The sequence below is a fragment of the Callospermophilus lateralis genome, chromosome 3, assembly GCF_048772815.1.
Source record: "Callospermophilus lateralis isolate mCalLat2 chromosome 3, mCalLat2.hap1, whole genome shotgun sequence".
Lineage (NCBI taxonomy): Eukaryota > Metazoa > Chordata > Mammalia > Rodentia > Sciuridae > Callospermophilus > Callospermophilus lateralis.
In genome coordinates this window covers 27504931-27525073 of record NC_135307.1, presented here as the reverse complement: position 1 = coordinate 27525073, position 20143 = coordinate 27504931, and the positions used below count along the sequence as shown (strand labels likewise).

At 51.7% G+C, this 20143-nt stretch overlaps 1 protein-coding gene across 2 annotated transcripts in view; it reads left to right on the top strand.

Moving 5' to 3' along the window:
* The window catches only part of Esrrb (estrogen related receptor beta), a 158699-nt gene that overhangs the window by 130305 nt on the left and 8251 nt on the right, over positions 1 to 20143 (top strand). For both annotated transcript variants that reach the window (XM_077109015.1, XM_076848074.2), the window contains 2 exons: positions 14362 to 14472; positions 14938 to 15099. In XM_077109015.1, the coding sequence (XP_076965130.1) occupies positions 14362 to 14472; positions 14938 to 15099 (273 nt within the window). The remainder of the gene's footprint in view (positions 1 to 14361; positions 14473 to 14937; positions 15100 to 20143) is intronic.

The window sequence follows — 20143 nt, the reverse complement described above, 5'->3', positions numbered from 1 at the left end:
TTTTTTCTTTTCTGAAATGTGTGAGTGTTTTGAGACAAACCAGAACTCTCCAGAACTTCAGGACAGTACTGAACAACAGTTGGGGAACTCTCATGTATATGTGTATATCCCCCCAAAACTACTTTCCATCCTATAGCCATCACCCCATGTCCCCCACCTCTGCCGGATCACAGGATCACGTGGCCTGAAGCCCTGGCCACGCAGGCACAATGACCCTTGGCTGGAGAAGTGAAGACAGAGATGATTCTGGGTTGAATCCTTATCACTGTAACTTGGGGCATTTGGCATTGGATACAGCCTCACTGATATTTGGACCTGGCAGGATTCCAGCTTCACCTTTTACCAGTTCCTTGGGCAAGTTGCTTGAACCTCTGTAAGACTCTGTCCTCCTCCCTAGAATGGGTTAATAATAGTGTTCTATTTTCATCTTGTTCCCCTCTTCACTGAAGTCTTCAGAGTGGCACCATGATGTCTGATTTTGATTGTGGATTTGAAATCAGTGTTCTTCATCATGTTATAACATCAATTTTCTTATTTTTGATTGACAAATAATTGTGTACATTTATGGGGTACAGTGTGATGTTTTAGTCTGGGTATTCATTATAGAGGGATTCAGTCAAGCTAAGGAACCTATCCGTGTCTCACCAACTTATGTTTTGTGTGGAGGGAGAACATTAAAGATCTGTTTTAGATTTTGAAGTACACATTATTTTGAAATATACATTATTATTATTCACTTGTGGTCACCAGGTACTGCAGTATATCGCCCTTTGATAAGCATCTTCCCTTTCCCCCAGCCCTCCCTAAAACTGATTTTTTTTGTATGATGCAGGAGAAAGTTTGGGATCTCCCATAGTCTCTCTGGACCCTTTGATCTTCCTTCATATTTTCTTCAGAAACAGCCAAGTCTTAACCCTCCTACCATTCAAGTTTAAAAAGGACTAGGGATGTAGCTCAGTGGTAAAGCACTTGTCTAGCATGTACTAGCACTGGGGGAAAAAATCCCCACCTCCTAAGAAAAGACAAAAAAAAAAAAACAACTATTTTATAAAAAGTAAGCATTTGAGTAGAAATATACAGTATAGGATTTCAGGTAGGGTAAGGCTAAGCTTCTAACAAAGACCTTTGTCACCTCTGAAACAACCCAGAAGCATAAGCAGAGTAGAAATTTAGTTGTCTTTGATTTTGAATGTAATAGTTCAAAGGTCATAGGTAATCCAGGACTGGTTGGCCCTCTGCCATCCTCAGCCTGTGACTTCCACCTCTGGACCCCATTTCTTTCCATCTCACCACCAGGAGGAAAAGCCCATGCTTGGACATTTGTAGGGCACAGAGTCCTTCCATTCACAGCTGATTGGTGGAATCTAGTCACATGGCCACACCTATCCGCAAAGGAGTCTGGGAATTATAGTCCTCAGCTGGGATGCCACATGTCCAGCTAAAACTGTTCGTGTGGAAGAAGGAGGTAATATACTTTAAAGGTCAGGCATCTTTGTTTGTCAGAAATATATATCAAGACAAGCACATAATCCCAAGTGAATGGGGAGGCCGAGGCAGGAGAACTGCCAAGTTCAGCCTCTGCAACGTTTTTGTAAGACTCTGTCTCAAAACAAAAATAAATAAATAAATAAACAGACAAATAAATAAATAAAATATAACATAAGTTATATACAACATATATACAAATATATATACAAATTAAATTATATACAAATTAACTATATATAAATTGTTGTATATATTTATATAAATCCCCCTTCCTTTTTTTAAGGTCCTCCTTAGACCCTTCCCCATATTCATTCCCTTTTCTTTACCCTCAGCAATTACTAGTATCCTGGATTTCATGTTATTTTTATTTTTTTTCCAGTTCTGTCATCTCTTTGTATCTCTACTGATTCTGTGTTTTTTAGTTTCAACGGCCTTATGCTGCGTTTCCTCGTCATCTTGGTTATCTTAGTCTGTCTTGCAGAGGGGGACGCTTCATGGTATGATGCTGGGCTCCGCTCATTTTCATCTGTGCACAGCAGAAGTCCATACAGACTGTGGCTTTGGGGCCCTAAGGCCTCTGTCCTGGGTACTCAGCTCAGCTGTAGCGGTGACACGCGACATGTACTGAAAGAGCCGGACGGTTCCATGAAGGAGGCCGAGGGCTGCGGTTGGCCCATAAACCACCGTTAGCTACCGCTCGTGGAATCCTATGAGTCTAGGAGAGCTTATTTATTTTTCTACTGTTAATGGGAATTTGGGCTTTTTAAAATTATTTTGACAAAATTATATGTACAAGGGCTTTGATTTCAGTCCCCTTCCCCCCCCCCCATCTCTTTCCTCCCTCCCCCTTTTCTCCCTCCTCAACTCAACTGAATCTTCCTTTTACTCCTTTATCCAGTACTTCCTTTCACTCCTTCATCGATTGGAACTTTCTACACTTGTATAAAGGGAGAAATTCCCTGTGGTACTTTTATATATGTATCTAACATGATTCTGTTAGATTCATTCCATATTCCCCCACCTTGATTCCTCCTTCTCCACTGATCTCCCCTGATCTTTAGGACATCCGATCCCCTCCCCCACTGCCCTCTTTCCCTTATTTTGCTCCGACCTCCACATAGAATGGGAAGCATTTGAGCCTTGATTTGCTGAGTCTGGCAGATTTCACTTCGCAGGATTTTCTCTGTTTCCATCCATTTACTGGCAGATGTCATCGGGGCCTCTGGGTTTTCCCTGTTAGAAACACTGTCTGCCTGCTTCCTGATTGCATTGCCTAAGGACTTGGGGGCCTGGGAGCAGCAGAGTCAGGAACGTGTGTCCCTTCAGCTTTGCGAGCTGGTGCCAGGCTGCTCTTGGTTTGGTTGCCCTCATGGAAGCTTTCACCACCTGTGGTCAGGTGTTCCTGTGGTCATTGGCACGTCTGAAACTTTCCCCTGCTTTACTGCTGGAGATAGAATCTCCTTCCTTTTGGTGGAACTGGGGGTTGAACCCAGGACATGGAACATACTAACCCAGCGCTCCACTGCTGAGCTACATCCCAGCCATTTTTAATTTCTTGAGACAGGATCTCACCACATTGCTGAGACTGGCCTCAAACTTGTGATTCTCCTGCCTCAGCCTCCAGAGCAGCCAGGATTCCAGGTGTGCACCTCTGTGCTGGGCTAGCAGTTAGTAATTCTAATAAACTGAGTTTATTCCTTTATGACTTTCCTTTTCTGCCATTTAAGGGAAAAAAAAAAAAAAAAAACCTCTTCCTGACAGTGTTTTCCTGTTTGCCTCCCAGACTTAGCTCTCCATCCTCTGGCCTTGATCTTGACTTTGGTGACTGGTCAGCCCTCTGTCCGCTCTACTCAGGGCTCACTCCTGACTGGCCCCTGAAGCTGTGCCCACTGCCCCCTCTGAGTTGCCACAGCTGGTGCCCCTCTGTCTTCAGCCTCCTGGGCCTGGGCTGCCCTCCCAGCGGCTCCCTTTGTCCATCTCTGCTGGTGGTGTCTGAGACCATGTGTGCGGGTTTCCTCCTAGTCTTGTTAACCGTGGGTTTTAGACTTTGCAGACTCTGTCTCTTGCTGATCTTTATGCCTTAGAACTATTGGGTCTTGGACCGAGGCTGTCTTTAGTGATCAGACACTAGGTACACACCACTCAGCCCCGCCCAGCCTTCCCCTGGTTATTGTAGGGTTCCATATCTAACTGCCCTGCTGGCAGCTCCACTGGGGCCCCCAGGGACATTGTGGGTGAAACATCTTCGACCACTCCCCATCTTCCCCATCTCAGGAAAGGCACCGCTGTACCCTGTTGCTCATGCGAAGTCTAGAACTCGTCTATGACCCTCCTGGTCAGCGCCCAACGCGTATTTCAGATTCTCCTACTTACCTTCACCTCCACGGTCATGACCCTGGTCCAAGGAAGTGTCTGCTTTCTCTTGGATCATCAATTTCCTAACTGGACCTCTGATGTCACTCTTGGTCCTTTTTCTCACTGTGTTGCTTGGGGCCTTGCTGAGTTGCTGAGGCTGGCTTTGAACTCGCAATCCTCCTGACTCAGACTCCCAAGCGGAGCCGCTGAACACAGCTTGCTATTTTTTTTTTTTAAATAGATACAACTTTTTTTATACCTTTATTTTTATTTATTCATTTTTATGTGGGGCTGAGGATCAAATCCAGTGCCTTGCACATGCTAGGCAAGTGCTCTGCCACTGAGTTACACCCTAGTCCCCCCTCAGCTGGCTTTTAATCCCCAAGCGTGACAAACTCCTGCCTTGGAACTTTCCTAACAGTCCCTCTGCTTGCAACATTTTCCCAGAGGCTGGCTCCTTGTTTTTCCATCCTCTCGGAGAGCCCTCCTTCCCCCTCCAGGACTGGCTCCTGTAGCCCCTCCTCTGTTTCTTCATCAGATATTAGTTTACCCTGGCAACTTCTAACACAGTTCTGAGCTCAGGCCTTTAAGCCTTTAAGCAGGCCGTCAGCCCTGGAGTGGGCAGTGGCTACCTGTAGTGCATGATAGGAGGGCTCCTGAGGCCTGCCTGGGGTCAGCGGGCAAGGATGCATGATTGATTGACAGTGCCAATCACAGTAGGAAACGGCAGGTAGTGGCCCAGGTGACAGGAACTTGCCATGCTCGATCTGGCCTAGCTGAGCTTATGTGACTTTTCTGGGACTGCAGCTACTAAATGATGTGGTCGGGTGGAATCTAGTCTCCTGGGGAACTTCCCATTCCCAGCCTCCTGTTGGGTGTGCAGGGTCAGACGGGTCCTGGCAGTGGGAATGCAGTGATGGTGCAGGGTCAGACTGGCCCTGGCAGTGGGAATGCAGTGATAGTGCAGGTTCGTTGAGATGTCCTTGGGGCAGGTTCGTTGAGATGTCCTTGGGGACGTGTGGGGTCCGGAGGAGAGGGTAGAGTGAGTGGTGCCTCTTCAACGGGCAGAATGCGGGGCTCCATCTGACCCCCCCATGGTGCCTGGAACCCACAGAGCAGTTACAGGAACCCCAGAATATTAGGTGTTCAGTATGCTTGTTCCGCACCAAGCTCTCCCTCTTGGCTTTTGGTGAGTCAGCTGTGAGAAGTGTCACTAGTGTAGGAGTCACCCCTGAAGTCCCCCATCCTCCCAGACCTGTTGGTCAGAACCTGGAGGGGAGTCCTTGAGGCCGCGCCGTCTGGAGGTCTTCCAAGGTGTTCTTATGGTGGAGGAGCCTGGACCGCTGCAGGCTCAGGACTGAGGAGACCCGGCTCGGACATCTGTAAACCAAGGTTCACATCCTTCCTTTGGCATTCCAGGCTGGGTGACCCTGGGCAAGTCCCCTGACCTTCCTGGCCCTGGGTTTTCTCCTGGGACGAATATAAAACATGGATTCTCCTTCTTCAGCAGCTCAGATGGGAGATGGGTGTGAAGTAGCCTTGTCACAAAAACATTGCACAAACGGATGAGCTGGGCTTCTGCATGGGGAAGGAGAAAGGTTTGGACCGGGAACATTTTGCAAGGTCGGCAGGGATCCTGCCCACCCTCAGCCCCGACAGTAGCTCAGAAAGGAGAACTCTGGTTCAGAGACCCTTCCTCTCCCTGCTCAGTCGAAACCCTCCCTGTGGGAAGAGACACTTGTCAGGAGGGCAGTTCTGGGCAGGCTCGGGGCCAGGTGCCGGCCATGCTTTGGGGCCCTGTAGCCGGTTATTTTTAGCGCCTGGGTGTAAAAGAAAGAAACTTGAACTGGCCTCCGCTGCGGCCACCCCTGCACATTCAGCTATTTTTACTTCTGAAAGACTGGGATGGCATCCAGGAGAGGGAGGGGAAACCCAGAGAGAGGAGAGCAGAGAGCGTGGAGGGAAGTGGGAATCATCTTACCTCCATTAAGAAAAAAGCCAGAGGCCTGATCTTATCAAGGCCACCCGTGGGCATCCGATTCCGCGTGGGAGCTGCTGCCTTGATGCGCTAAAGGGCCTGCAGTGGGCTGGAGAGGCCAGGAGATGGGGCATGGCCTGGACAGTCTGGGGCGCCCGGCTCCCTTCCTCCTAAGAGTGGGAACTCCAGACCCTGGGTCCTCTGCCAAGACCCCTCCAGGTGCCCAGGCACCAGCCTGGGGAGGAGGCTGTGGGCCAGAGCAGGTTTGACTCCGACTGCAGGCCACTCGGCTCCATTGGCATATTCAACACAGTGCCTGGGTCGGGCTGTGTTCTCCTGGGACAATATTTAACCTCTCTGAGCCTTAGTTGAGTGAGAGTTTTCATTTGTGGCATCTGACCCACGGTAGCTATAACTGGAAATGCGTGGAAAGCCATTCAGGTAGACTACCGCCTTCAGCAGGCAGTTGAGAGGCAGGAAGGGACTATTGAATGCCTACTGTGTACCAAGCACTCTGCTACCTGTTTTCATGCATTTTATGTTGTTTGATTCTACCTGGGAAAGGTGAAGTATTTTCAAAAAAAATTTTGGGGGGCGGTGCTAGGGATTGAACTCAGGGGCACTCAACCACTGAGCCACATCCCCAGCCCTATTTTGTATTTGATTTAGAGACAGGGTCTCACTGAGTTGCTTAGGGCTTTGCTTTTGCTAAGGCTGGCTTTGAACTCGTGATCCTCCTGCCTCAGCCTCCCGAGCTGCTGGGATTACAGGAGTGTGCCACCACACCTGGCTATTTTCAAAAATTTTAATAGCTTTCTTGAGATACAGTTCACCTATTTAATGTGTTGTCACTGATGGGCTTTGGTTCATTACATTATTTTTTAAATGGCAAAATGGAGATCACACAAAACTTGCCATTCAGCCAGGTGCGGTGGCAGGCTCCTGCAATCCCAGCCAATCCAGAGGTTGAAGCTGGAGGATCACAAGTTCCATACCAGCCCGGGCGACTCAGTCTGTCTCAAAAATAAAAAGTGGTAGAGCAGCCCTGGGTTCCATCCCCAGAAAGGTCCCCGTCCCCGCCCCATGGTCCGTGTAGAACACCATTAAGTGTCAAGTTCAATAGTGTCGAGCGCATTCTCGGGTTTCATCACTCCACGTGGAGACTCTGCACCCACTGAACACTCTCTGCCCGGTGCCTCGCCCCGTCCCAGGCACTCTGCATTCTCCCCCATCTCTGACTCGAGCACTGCAGTCACTCCACCTACGGGCATGGTGTCATTTTAAGATCCAGCAGGACTGACTGTTTTATGTCTGGCTTATTCACTTAGCGTGGTGTTCTAAAAGTCATCCATGGTGCAGCACAATCCACAACTTCAATCCTTTCTCTGGCTGAATAATGTTCTGTTCATACGCATACATGTACCACGGCTGTCCGCCCATCGTGCCGATGGCCCCTGGGTTGTTTCCACCTTCTGGCTGTTGTGAATCCTGTGCAGTGAACATGGCACACGCGTGTCTGTTACAGTCCTGCTTTCCAGTTCATTCCTGGGAGGGAATTGCTAGTTCTGGTGTTAATCTGCTTAGCTTTCTGAGGAGCCACCAAACTGGGTTCCACTGATACCTATGCCTTTTGACTTATTTTATTTTCTTGATAGTGCTGGGGATTAAACCCAGGGCTCCTGCAAGCACTCTACCACTGAGCAATAGACGCCAGCCCATCATTTGGCTTTTGGCGTTTCTGCCAGTATTTTTTTTTTTTTCTTTTTTGGCGCTGGGGATTTAACCCAAGGATGCTGTACCACTGAGCCTCATCTTCAGCCCTTTTTATTTTAAATTTTGAGACAGGGTCTCGCTAAATTGCTTAGGGCCTTGCTCAGTGGCTGAGGCTGGCTTTGAACCTCCTGCCTTAGCCTCCTGAATTGTTAGGATTATAGGTATACTTTACCAAGCCTGGCTGGTGCCAGTATTTTTTTTTTAAGTTTTTAATTAAAGTTTTTATTTTAAGATTATTGTTAGACTCACTCTCCATTGTAAGAAATAATAGAGATTTCGTGTCCTCACCCAGTTTCTCCTAGCAGTAATGTCTTGCAAAGCTGTGTTACAGTGTACCATTAGATACAGTCAAAAATACAGAACAGGGCTGGGGTTGTGGCTCAGTGGCAGAGCGCTTGCCTAGCGTGTGTGAGGCACTGGGTGTGATCCTCAGCACCACATCAAAATACATCAATAAAGGAAAGGTATTGTGTCCATCCATGACGGAAAATATCTTAAAAAACTCAGAACACCTTCAGAGAGGAAGTGTTTTTAGTGGTGATATTAACAATAGTAATATTAGCTGACATTTATTAGACTCTTACTGTTTGCCGTCTATGATGGTTTAGGTTCTTACATGCATCAACTCTGGGGATGAAATGAGTCATTGTCCCCATGAGACAGGCACTGTCACCACTCGTGTTTTACAGGTGAAGAAACCCACTCCAGTCACTCAGCCGGGAGGGAGGGGCTCCGGGATCAGATCCAACACTTCTGTTCGTCCTTGTGCCTGGAGGATTTAGGGGCTCTATCATATGGGTCAAGGAGGGGGACACCCCTTATTGGTCCTAACCCGTCCCTCCGTCTGCATCGGCAGACTCATGTGTTCCAGTGGCTGCCCGTCATTTTTGTATTCATGAAACACTTTGGAAATATTAACTTTCTGACCTGCACAGATTGATGGATTAAACAGTGTTCAGTAGAGATGAAAACCCATGTCTTTACTGCAGTATTTGGAGATCTACGAAGCTCTCCACTTTAGCATTCTTAGTGCTTTTTTCATATTCAGAAAGCATTAGTGGGATGATATGATCTTCAATCCCCGACAGTAATTCTAAATTGATTAGTATTTTAATTGTGCTTCCTGGGTCTACATTTTTGATATTTTGCTAATATAACGACACAAACAATAAGGCAACTCTCATTTTAACTTCAAGACTCTTTTTTTCCCGTTGCTGTTTGGAAGTCTCATGCATCCTGATTCAAAAAGTGATTGCCCTTCATATCAGTCAGTGAAAACTGCTTTCCTGTTGCAAGTTAGAGACCTCCTGGTGGCTAGTGACTTAAACATCCACAATGAAGTAGATTTCTTTCCCTAACAAGAAATCTGGAGGTGGGCAATGGGTGGAATTCCACAGGCTTCTCAGCCACAGTCAAGGGCTCAAACTCTTGCTTCTCTGATGTTCTTTGGTGCCCTCAGATAGCTGCCTCATGGTGACAAGGTGGTTGCCACAATTCCAGTCTTCACTTTACAAGTCGGAACATTAAGGCAAAAACAGTTTCACCAATCACGTTTGTCCATTCACTGCTGTGGTTTTCCCTTTCATTCCACTGACTAGAAACAGGCCATATAGCCCACCGTGGCTACCAGGGAAGCTGGGAGAGTAGGAAACAGGATTGTTGGGATTGACTCAGACATGTGGCCTCCGCCAGTGAAATCCAGGTTCGGTTGGCATGGAAGAGAGAGGATGGAATAGGGGTGGGTAGGCAAGGGTAATGTCTAGGACCCAGCCATTGGCATTTGGTGATCCACTGCTAAAGGAGTCCTGGTACAAAATCTTGTAGCCATCAGCTGGAGGGCCCAGTTCTCCTGTTATCTCCTGTGTATTAAGATTGTGAGGGGCTGGGGTGGTGGCTCAGTGGTAGAGCACTTGCCTAGATGTGTGAGTCATTGGATTCAATTCTCAGCACCAAAATAAATAAAATAAAGATCAATCAACAACCAATTAAAAATATTTCTTAAAAAGTTGGGGGAAAAAAGATTGTGAGCAGCTTACTCAATCAAATGTAAAATCACACAGGCAATAAATGAACACAAAGCTGACCAGCATTTGTTTAGGCAGTGGGCAGAGACCTCAGGCCTCTTTCCACTATCCCTGCCCTGGAGGAGCTGAGCTGTCCATTTGGAGCAGACCATATCAATAAAGACAGGCGTGTAGAAAACAGGGAGGTGATGGGCCTGAAAACCACACACAGAGCGAAAGTAAAGGGGGCTTGGTCATGGGAGGAAGGTGCCTGGGAACTGAAATTCATAAAGGAGGGTCCTGGGAAAGGGGAGTTGTCTTCTCAGATGTGATAGAGGGAGGAAGTGTGGTGAGATTGAATTTAGCTCAGACAACGGGAAACGCTCATGGCAATGGGCTTCCTTGAGGGATGGGTTGCTGGAGGCCGGGGGACAGAGGGAAGCGGGGGACAGGCCAGGCCCCAAGTCTGGAGGGCTTCCTTTCAAGTGGGTACAACCTCAGACACTCGGTGGCCCACCGTGGGCTGGGGGCTGGGCTTGGGCTGTAGAGATGGATCCGAGTCCCGGCCGGGAGGTGCCCATCGTCCCCCGGGGGATGGCGTAAGCTGGCCTGTGGCCCGGGGGCCACTCTGTTCTGTGTCACTGTTGGCTTGGAGGGAAGCCAGCCAAGGCTGGGACCTCCCTGCTGAGGCAGAGCTTGAAGGGGCCTTCAGGGCAGAGTGGACAGAGGGCTAGGGCCGCTGCACTCAGGGAGTGGCCCCTGCCCCTCACCCGACCTGGGCTTCGTGGGGTGGAAGCACGGCAGGCCTGTGTCATCTAAACGGTCACCAGCAAACCCTGGCTGGGGCTGGGGAGGGAGCTGGCAGGCCTGGGCCCCGCCCCCTGAGAGCCCAGCCCCCTGGCCAGCAGAGGGCACCGAGGGAAACCCGCCTGGGGGCCAGGTGAATGCTGAGCACAGGGCCAGAGTGGCCACCCCCGGCCTCCTGGAGCTGCCTTGCAGCTTACCACGAGGTCATTCCGTTGTCACAGACGCCGGACGCCCTGAGCAGAGTTGGTCTTACCTTGCCCATACCTGGGGACAGTGAAAACCAAGGGCCATCGGGACGCAGGCGGGCCTGGACCTTGATCACCGGGTCCCCAGGCTGCAGCTGATGGGCTTGTTCTTGGGTTCAGACCTGGAAACGCAGCCAGGAAGCAGGGAGAGCAACAGGTCACAGCGGTGTCAGGCTGTGCAGGATTAAACCCAACAGGCTCCTTTTTTTTTTTTTTTTTTTTTTTTTTAACAAAACGAACTGATAATTGATAACATTTATTGATTGGAACCATTGACCACCAGGCTGTGAGGATCTGGAGGAGAACATTTAGGGGAGAGTTTGTCTTTGCTTTGCCTGGGAAAGTCACACCTCGGAGAGGTGTGGAGAGGAGCTTGGGTGGTGGCTCTTTTACTGAGCAAGTGACTGAATCTCTCTGCACCTCCGTGTTTCTTATCAGTAAAATGAGGACAGTAGAACCTGCTGTGTGGTGTGTGGGTCACAGGGGGCAATGCTTCCAGAAAGTTCTTCATGAATAATGCAACTGCCGTTGTTAATGTGATCAACCAGGAGGTTGTGCACAGTGCTGGGGAGGAGTGATAATAGGGATGAGGTAAGAAGAGGAACACCTCCTGTTCCTGAGCACCTACTGTGCCCTGCTGCTGTCCTCGGGGGCCCTGAGTGGGAGAGGCCCATGCGCTGTCACAGCCTGGCATGGGCTGGGGAGGAAGGAGGTGTATCCATTCCTGCACTCAGCACCCACTAAGAGCCAGGCCCTGCATTAGAGAACGTTCCAGAAAGATGCACCAGCAGAGGTGGCAACTGCCCATCTCCCTGCCCTGCTGCGGGAGGGATGCACCTTTTCGTGTCCTGTTGAACAGTTCTCTCCGGCCCACAGCTGCCAAGGTGGGTGGGGACAGGCTGGGGACGGACAGACCTTACTAGACTTGCTCCTGGGAAATCTCAGGAAAGCGGCCGCCGGGTTCATCCTGGACTCAGAAATGAGAGCCCACGTCAGACCCGGGCACAGAGGAGACGTCCAGTAAATGGGGCTCCTCAGTAACCTTCATGAAGTTTGGATTTTCACTCTGGTCCTTTCAGCGTCTCAAGGGGAAGCAGAGCTTAGGGTGGGGGCTGCATTTTTTGTCTCGGGGGGTCATGGGCAGGGGTCTTCCATGAGAAGTGTCACAGGATGGGGGCAGTAAGTGGGGGACGCTGCCCCAGAGGCCTCCAGGGAGGACCCCCCTGTGTTCGTGGGTCTGCCCTCTCTGCCCCCCCTGGAGGGGGCAAAGGTGAGCCTCAGCCCAACAGCAGGCCCGTGCCGGGTGGGATTCGGCCGTCCGCTCAGGTCCTGGGTGCTGATGGCAGTTGCGTCTCCGGGATCCCCAGAGCAGCCCCCTTCAGATCCTGTGGGGGAGGGGCTGTCACCCTGTGAAGATGCTGCTTCCGATGGCCCTGGCCCAGCCTGAGATGGTCACAGTTCTCCCAAACCCCTGGTGGCCACCCCTGCCACGCCCACTCACCACGCTCTGCCCCCGAGTGTCCCCGTGCGCCAGGTCTGACGCTGTGACTGCAGCTCTGCCCCAGGGCTTTCTTTGGCTACCAGCCAACTCGTCCTGGACCACAGAGACAGGTAGGGAGTGCCAAGGCAGCGGTGGCTGGTGACTGGTGGACCTCCAAGTCCCCGACGACTTCCAAGGTCTGCAGGAACCTCCTGAGGCCGACGACTCTCTTTATCTGGCTCCTTCCTTTTCCAGAACTGCTGGGTGCACATCTTTGTCTCGATTTCTGCTCCTGCAGAGAGCAGCTGCCAACCTGGTCGGTCACAGCCATTTCTGGGCCTCTGAGCAGAAGGAGGTTCGACTAGAGCCTCTCGGGAGGTTCAAGGACCCCACTCAGAAACCAGAGAGGAGTCTGGGCTCCCAGGAGCAGGAAGTGTAGTAACTGGTGTGGTCCTGCCTGGGGCTGCCACCTCCCCCTCCCTCCGTCTTTTTGATGTCCAGCTGCCTGTGGTCAGTATCTCTACCAAGACAACCCCTGCAGGGAGGTACCTGTAAATACAGATTAGAAGTAGGATGCTGAGTGCACCCTCCCCCAAACATCCAGCCCTGGGGGGCACCAGGGACAAGCGTGGGTGAAAAGGATATTGTTGATGAAAATGCTGAGTGGCACCTGGCCTCCAAAGAGGCAGTTCCTCCAGGTGGCCTGCAGGCTGGGTGTGCTCCAGCACTGACATTGCCCTCCGGAGGAGGATGTGGCCTTGGCCCTGCTGGGGGCACAAAGTCATTTTACTTTCAATTGCTCTTTGCATCAGGAATCCTCCTCTTGTCCCAGGGACTTCAATGGAGTGGCTGTGTATCCTGTCAAAGGAACAGCAGGACTGGGGTTTAAACCCACATGCTATTGTCTCCTCCTCCTGTTCTGGAGGAAGGCTGCAGGACAGGAGCAGGCGCATGCCACCTCCCTGGGGATGCAGATGGGGGAGGCAGAGGACTGGAGAGCGCAGGTCCTGCTTCCCAGATCTGAGAGAAAGGGGAAGGACAGGCCCTGAAGGCAAACCGGCTGAGACTCTGCGAGAGGGTAGCTCCTGTCTCCGCAGAAAAGAGCAGACATTGGACCTGTCCCCTCACTCCAGAGCCGGTGACCCACTGCGCTCTCTTCCTCTGAGGACTCTGGTCTCCGCGTCTGGTTTTTATGGGTTTGAGTCCAGGCCCATCTCACAGTTGGGAAAGACCTGTTCGCAGTAGCTCAAGTCAAGGAATCCGAGAAGGGACCTTGCACAAGAGCTGGCCTCTGAGAGCCGAGGCCGGAGGCAGGGGTGCATTGCAGGCTGAGCTAGGGGCCCAGGAGTTCCACATTGGTCAGCGGCCAGTCTGAGCTTGTGTGCCTTGGGGAGGGACCTGCCCAAAGCCCCTTGCCCTCGATCTGCAAGAGCGGGTGTCAGTGATACCAAGGTAGGAAGTGCCAAAGCAGCGGTGGCTGGTGACTGGTGGACCTCCAAGTCCCCAACTCCCAAGGTCTGCAGGACCACACCAGTCTGTATGGACAGCAGGAGCTGGGGCTGGGGCTGGCTTCTGGGAAGCGGTGTAGACTCACTGGCAATGATGGGTAGGGGGCAGGCCCTCGCCCCTGGAAGTGGATGTCACCGTGGAGTCTCCACACAGCTTTAGCATGGTATTCCCTGGCGTTGGTTTTCCACGACTGACCAGGGTGTCCTGCATCCCCCTTTTGGGCAGACTCTAGAGCCCCATCTCAGACTCCCACAGGGCAGACCAGAAGCTGACAGTCATCATGAGTGCCCGCCCAGAGGATCCTTCTGTGAAATCTGAGGGTCCCTGTCGGCTCTTTGAAGTGCCTGCCCACGCAGGGCCTCCTTTCCCATCTTAGCCAGGAACTCCGCTCGCCCTGGATTCAAAGCAGGGAGATCACACTCTGACCTCTTCTCCCCCTTCCCCAACCCTCGGGAGGGGGCTTCATGTAGACCGGGGCTAGAGGTTGCATGGGATGGATTTCAGGAGGAGGCTGAATCCAGAGAGGCAGGACCAGGCCTGGGCAACTGGGGTGGGCCCTTCCTGTGAGACAGGGTTTAAAGGGGGTCCAGCTCCCTGGTCCGAGGCTGACCAGCTGGGCATGACACCGAAGGGCTGAGCCAGTGCTGAGATTCCAAAGACGGTGCCGGCACCCATGGTGATGTCCAGCGACCCCTGTGACCCTCTCTCTTTCTTCTCCAACAGGTGTGCGTCTTGACCGAGTGCGAGGAGGCCGCCAGAAGTACAAGCGGCGGCTGGATTCGGAGAGCAGCCCGTACCTGAGCTTGCAAATTTCTCCACCCGCTAAAAAGCCATGTATGTACCAGGCCCGTCCACGCCCATCCACGCCCTTTCCCAGTGTGTGTGCCTGGGACATCTGGTGTCCTGTGGGGAGATGGCATGAGCAGTGTGGGTCTCAGGGAGGGCTGCTATTCCTGGTTCCCCCAGAGGGCCTTTCCATGAGGGGTAGACCCCGATCAAGGCTGAGAAGGAGACAGAGTCCCAAGAAGTCACAGGTCCCAGCCTCCAGGCCTGCCCTGCTTACCAACCCACGGTCGGGCTGCAGGGTCCTCCCAGGAGAATTCACCAGAACTCCCATGGGAAGGCACTCCTCAACCACAGGTCACTGCCGTCAGCCACTCTATGGGGTCAAAATGGCAGACGTTGCAGCCCCATGCGACCTTCCTGAGGCTCTGCCTGACTTTCCTCCTTCACCATCTGGGCCCCACCTGCCCTGCCCTCTTTCCCGGGTGTTTACCTTGTCCCCTTTTGTCACTGCAGTGACCAAGATTGTCTCATACCTACTGGTGGCCGAGCCGGACAAGCTGTACGCCATGCCCCCGCCTGGTATGCCGGAGGGGGACATCAAGGCCCTCACCACGCTCTGTGACCTGGCGGACCGGGAGCTCGTGGTCATCATCGGGTGGGCCAAGCACATCCCAGGTGAGTCACGGGGCCCTGGGAGAGTGTGGCGAGGGGCTCTGGCCAGGTTCCCGGGGCCGCCCCCTTCCTGGGTACTGGTGCGGGTCCAGGAGGCCTGATTTCAAGTCTGTTCTCCCTGGGGGCGTGCTCTTCCCAGGGGGCTCGGAGAGGCGCCCCTGTTTGGAAGGCCCAGTGCTGTTCACAGGCTGCTAGGGGTTCTTTAGAACCGTCCGTCGTTCTGGATGGGGCTGTGATTGGATCTGCAACTGGTAATATTCAAAGAATAAGTTCCTCGAATCCTTAAAGGACAAGGAGCAGGGCTTTCTTCTAGACCTTATGGGAATCACATGGAAAGCAGCTCGCAGGAGGTGAGCGTCCCTTCCTCCATATTAGAGGCAGGCAGAGAGGGGCAGTTCGGAGCAGTGACTGGGGGATCAGATCGGATTCACAGTCTGGGTCTGCAGCCTTCGGGTACCTCATCTGTGGCTTTGACATGAGGAGGAGATGAGAGCATGGCACGGAGCATCGGGCACGGGGCCTGGCACAGGCCAGTGTCAGCTGCATGCTCACAGTGGCCACCTGCCAGAGCCCTTTGCTTGGGCTGCCTGTTTTGGGGGGTGGGGGTACCAGGGATTGAACTCGGGGGCACTCAACCACTGAGCCACATCCCCAGCCCTATTTTGTGTTTTAGTAGAGACAGGGTCTCCCTGAGTTGCTTAGCACCTCGCTTTTGCTGAAGCTGGCTTTGAACTCGTGATCCTCCTGCCTCAGCCTCCCAAGCTGCTGGGATTACAGGCCGGGGCTGCCTCTTTAAATGAATGAAGCTGCAAATCTAAGGCATTTCTGGCATGGGAAGTGTGTGCCACCTGGACCCATGCCCTGCTGTAAGCCTCTGGGCAAAGGGTGTGAGCTGATTATTTTCTTTGTGCGGACACCAGTGTCCCCGTGATTCTACATCCACACATCTGGGACCTTCCTGCTCCTGGTGCTTTTTACTCCACTCCTTTGTTCAACAGTGTGACTCAGGGCGAGGAGATGTCATCCTGTTACCCTCTGGCAGTCACCCTGCCATAGGCTCTGGCTCTAGTTGTGAGACACAAGGAGACAACATTCCCGTATGCACTTTTTTTTTTTTTGGTCCGCTTGTTGCAGCCCTGAGAGGTGAATACAGCATGATGATATAGCAAAGGTGCCCTGCCTTCAAATGCCAAGCCTGAGGTTGATTGAGGTGAATCAGAAAGTCCCACGTGAGCCTTTGCAACAACAGCTGACAGGAGGGAGCCTTCCTGGGATGGGGGCTCACAGAGAGACTGGGTGACCTGGAGGTGCTATTGGCTGACCGCTAGCTGGCAGGAAGCCTGGGGGACTCCCTGGTGGCCCTGGACATTCCGACTCGGGCGGGTTTGCCAGGGACCTGGCTGGTGTGCCCTTGCTAAGGAGCTCAGCCTCCTGGAGATTATACACTGAGTAGTTTTTCAATCTGCCCAGTGCTGGCTCAGCACAGACATGGGGTCAGGCCACTGCTAAGACCCCTCAGCCTGGATTGCTCCACTAACCTAGGGCCAAACTGCTCACATCTACCCCTGCCTGTCCCCGTACCCCTATTCCTGGTCAAGCAGATACTGCATTCTAGAGATGGCTCAAGAGTGGCGCCTGGTGGTTCTTTCCATCACCCCACTCCCATAACACCTCCTGCGGAGGGGAGTAGGACCAGGAGAGTCCATCTCCCTGCCCCCATTCTTCTCCCATCTGGGAGGTGCAGGGCAGAGTGTTTGCTGGGGACATGGAGCAGGTGGCCTGAGCTCCATCCCAGCTCTGTCCTCCCTGACCTTGTGCAAGATACCTGGCTTTCCCAAGCTTTAGCGCCCTCATCTGTAAGATGGGGGTCCTGATGGAGTCCCCATGGGGGGACGCAGCCCATCCCGTGGCCACTTGGTGATGCCAGACGGTTTCCGTGGTTGTTGTCATCACCCGTGAGATCTCCGTCGTTTCTCCTCATCCAAAGTTGAATTCCTTTGGATTAAAAGAATGAAATAAATATAGGGGCTCGTTTGTCTGTCTCAACTGCGAATTTTCCTACTTGGCATTAATCTGCAAGCTGAATTATTTGCGTCTGACCTTCCAGTGTTTAAGGTAAAATTAATTAGTGAAGTCTTCTGTCCCGGCATGCAGACCTCACGGTACGGACAGTGGCACCCACTGCCCAGTGTTTAAACTAATTGACTTAATCCGGTCTCAGATGAGATGGTGAGCTAGCCCTGAGAGAGAGAGAGAGAGAGAGAGAGAGAGAGAGAGAGAGAGAGAGACACGGGCAGGCTAGAGGCCACCCTGAGACTGTGTTGGCTCCTAGCCACTTTGTTTCTGGGATGGACAGAAAGAAGAACTGGCCACTTCAGACTGCTCAGGACTAGATCTCTGGAGAGGCTGCTATCTTAAGCAACAGGAGACCATGTCCCTTGCTTCAGTATCTTCCAGTCTCTAGTCCGAGGCCAGGCACAGAAAAGAGCACTACACACTTGGCCTTGGTGTGCACAAAGTGAGCACTCACTGTATGTAGGGTCTCCTGCTTGGAGTTGTAGCTGGGACAGGAGTTGCAGGAAGGCTCTTCGTTTGTGGGAGATACGCTCTAAGAACCCCAATGGAGGCCTAAAACCATGGTTAGTTCCAAATCCTGTCCAAATACAGTATTGTTCCCTGTATGCACTGCCGCACAGTATCAGAGTTAGTCTGCTCTTCTGTGTTTTGTGCTCTGGTACCTCCTTTGCATTACTGCTCTTGTGCTTTGGGACCATTATTAAACAAGGATGCTTGAACATAGGTTCCGTGTCAGTTGCCCTGGTAACTTAGATGTCTACTAAGTGGTGAATAGGGTGGGTAGCATATACAGTGTGGATACACTGGAAAAAGCGATTATTCGTGTCCTGGGCAGAATAGAGCAGGACGGCATGAGGTTTTGTCATAGGTCTCAGAATGTTATACAGTTTAAATTTGATCCATCATTTATTTCTGGAATTTCCCACTTGATATTTTTGAATGGTAATTGGCCTCAGATAACTGAAACTTTAGAAAGTGAAACCTCAGATAGGAGAATGGACCACTGTAGATTAATTTCTGCCCCAAGGATCTCACTGGACCAAGGACAAGTTCCATGGGGGAACTCAGGGATGGTTGTGATCTGCTCAGAATGGCAGCCCTAGTTCAGTTCAGTCTGAGGTTGAATTTGTCAAGTATTGGGCTGCTTGAAGGGTCAGCGTCTTCAGAGTGCCCACCTCTTATTTCCTGTGAGCAAGAAATTAGGACAAGAGCCAGCATCCTTTAGCAGGTGGAGAGAAGCTCTTGATGAATTGAAGCCTCCACACGTTACCAGCAGGTCACCCACCCTCCCACGCAGGCTGGGCGGCCAGGCCAGGGGAGCCTTCATGGGGAGTCACCACTGCCCCTGCCTGGGCCAGGCTGCATGTTCAGGGGCTCCCCAGAGGCCTCCTCAGAAGGGTCCCTGGGCGGCCTGCTCCCAGGTAGCTGCCGTCTGGCTGGATGAAAGATGAGCTGCCGAGTGACAGCAGCTGTGTCTGCAGTGGCCCCAGATCCTATAATTACATCTCCCTTTATTACCTCTCTAATGGCCCTCCAGGTCGGCCGAGACCATCATAAATTAACAGATTATGAACTCCACTTGCCACAAATTATGTGCTTGCTTTTTCCTTTTTTTAAATTCTAGATGCTCCTGGTGCCAGATCATGGGGGGATGGGGCCTGGGCAGAGCAGGAGGCTATCAGATCTGATGGTGCAGATAAAGAAATTTTCTGGGGCAGCAAAGCCCCTGGTGGGAGGCCTTCGACCCAGGGGCCTGGAGGGGCAGTGCTGCCCAGGGTCAGCCCCACCCCACCCAGCAGCCCTGCTCTCCCAGGGACCCAGCCACACCCGCAGCTTCTCCCAGTGGACAATGCCAGGGCCTCCCTGGCTTGGAATCTCTGACTCCCTTGGAGGAGGAGGCCCAGCCCAGGATAGAGAGGTGGAAGTGGAAAGAGCTTTCCTGAAGCCTGGGGGAGTGCTTCAGCTGCTTTGGGTTTAAAATAAAGGAATATGTGAAGAGGTCAGATATGGTGGAACTAAGCCTCTCCAATCCCCCATTTGAGCACCCTTCTGGAAATTTCCTATATGTGCACAACACTGTGGAGTGTCTCCACCCCCACCCCCACCCCCTGGCGGGGGGTGGAGATTCCCACTCCAACAGTGCTTACTCTCAACAGTTCCTTTAATTAGACCAAATGGTAGCACTTCCCATGTGCTGGGCAGAGTTCTGGTGTTCCACGTGTCAGCTCATTGCATCTGAACCACCCCCTAAAGTCAAGTGCTATGGTTTTCCCATTTTACAGATGAGGAAATGGAGGCTCAGAGAGGTGGGCTGGCCCAGGGTCATCTCAGGTAGACAGCAAGCAAAGATTCCGACGTCCAGCCCAGAGCCTGTGCTCCCAACGCCCTCTTTATGCTCTTGGGTATTTTTGGTTTTCCACACAAACAGTTCTTCTTCTTTTATTTATTTATTTATTATTGGTACTGGGGACTGAACTCAAGGACACTCAACCACTGAGCCACATCCCAAGTCCTATTTTGTATTTTATTTAGAGACAGGGTCTCACTGAGTTGCTTAGCACCTCACTGTTGCTGAGGCTGGCTTTGAACCTGCGATCCTCCTGCCTCAGCCTCCTGAGCTTCTGGGGTCACAGGCAGGCGCCACCGTGCCTTGGCTTCTACTGGCTTCTACTTCTTTCTTTCTAGTAGTTTCTAATATGCCATTCATTTAACTGAACATTGCATTTATCTAATTAAGTGTTTCACATTAGTTACGTGTAGGTTGTTTTCTGTTTGTGATGTTTCAAACAGTAATGGAATCGATACCCTGTTACCTTAATCCTTGTGTATTTACACATTATCTTTCTGGGAGATACTCTTTTGAGAGGTGGAAGTGCTAAATTGAAAGGAGTATGCCTGTTGTTTTGTCTTTGATTAAACTGTATTTATGATTTAACTTTATTTTCGAACATGTTGAACTTTGACATGATTG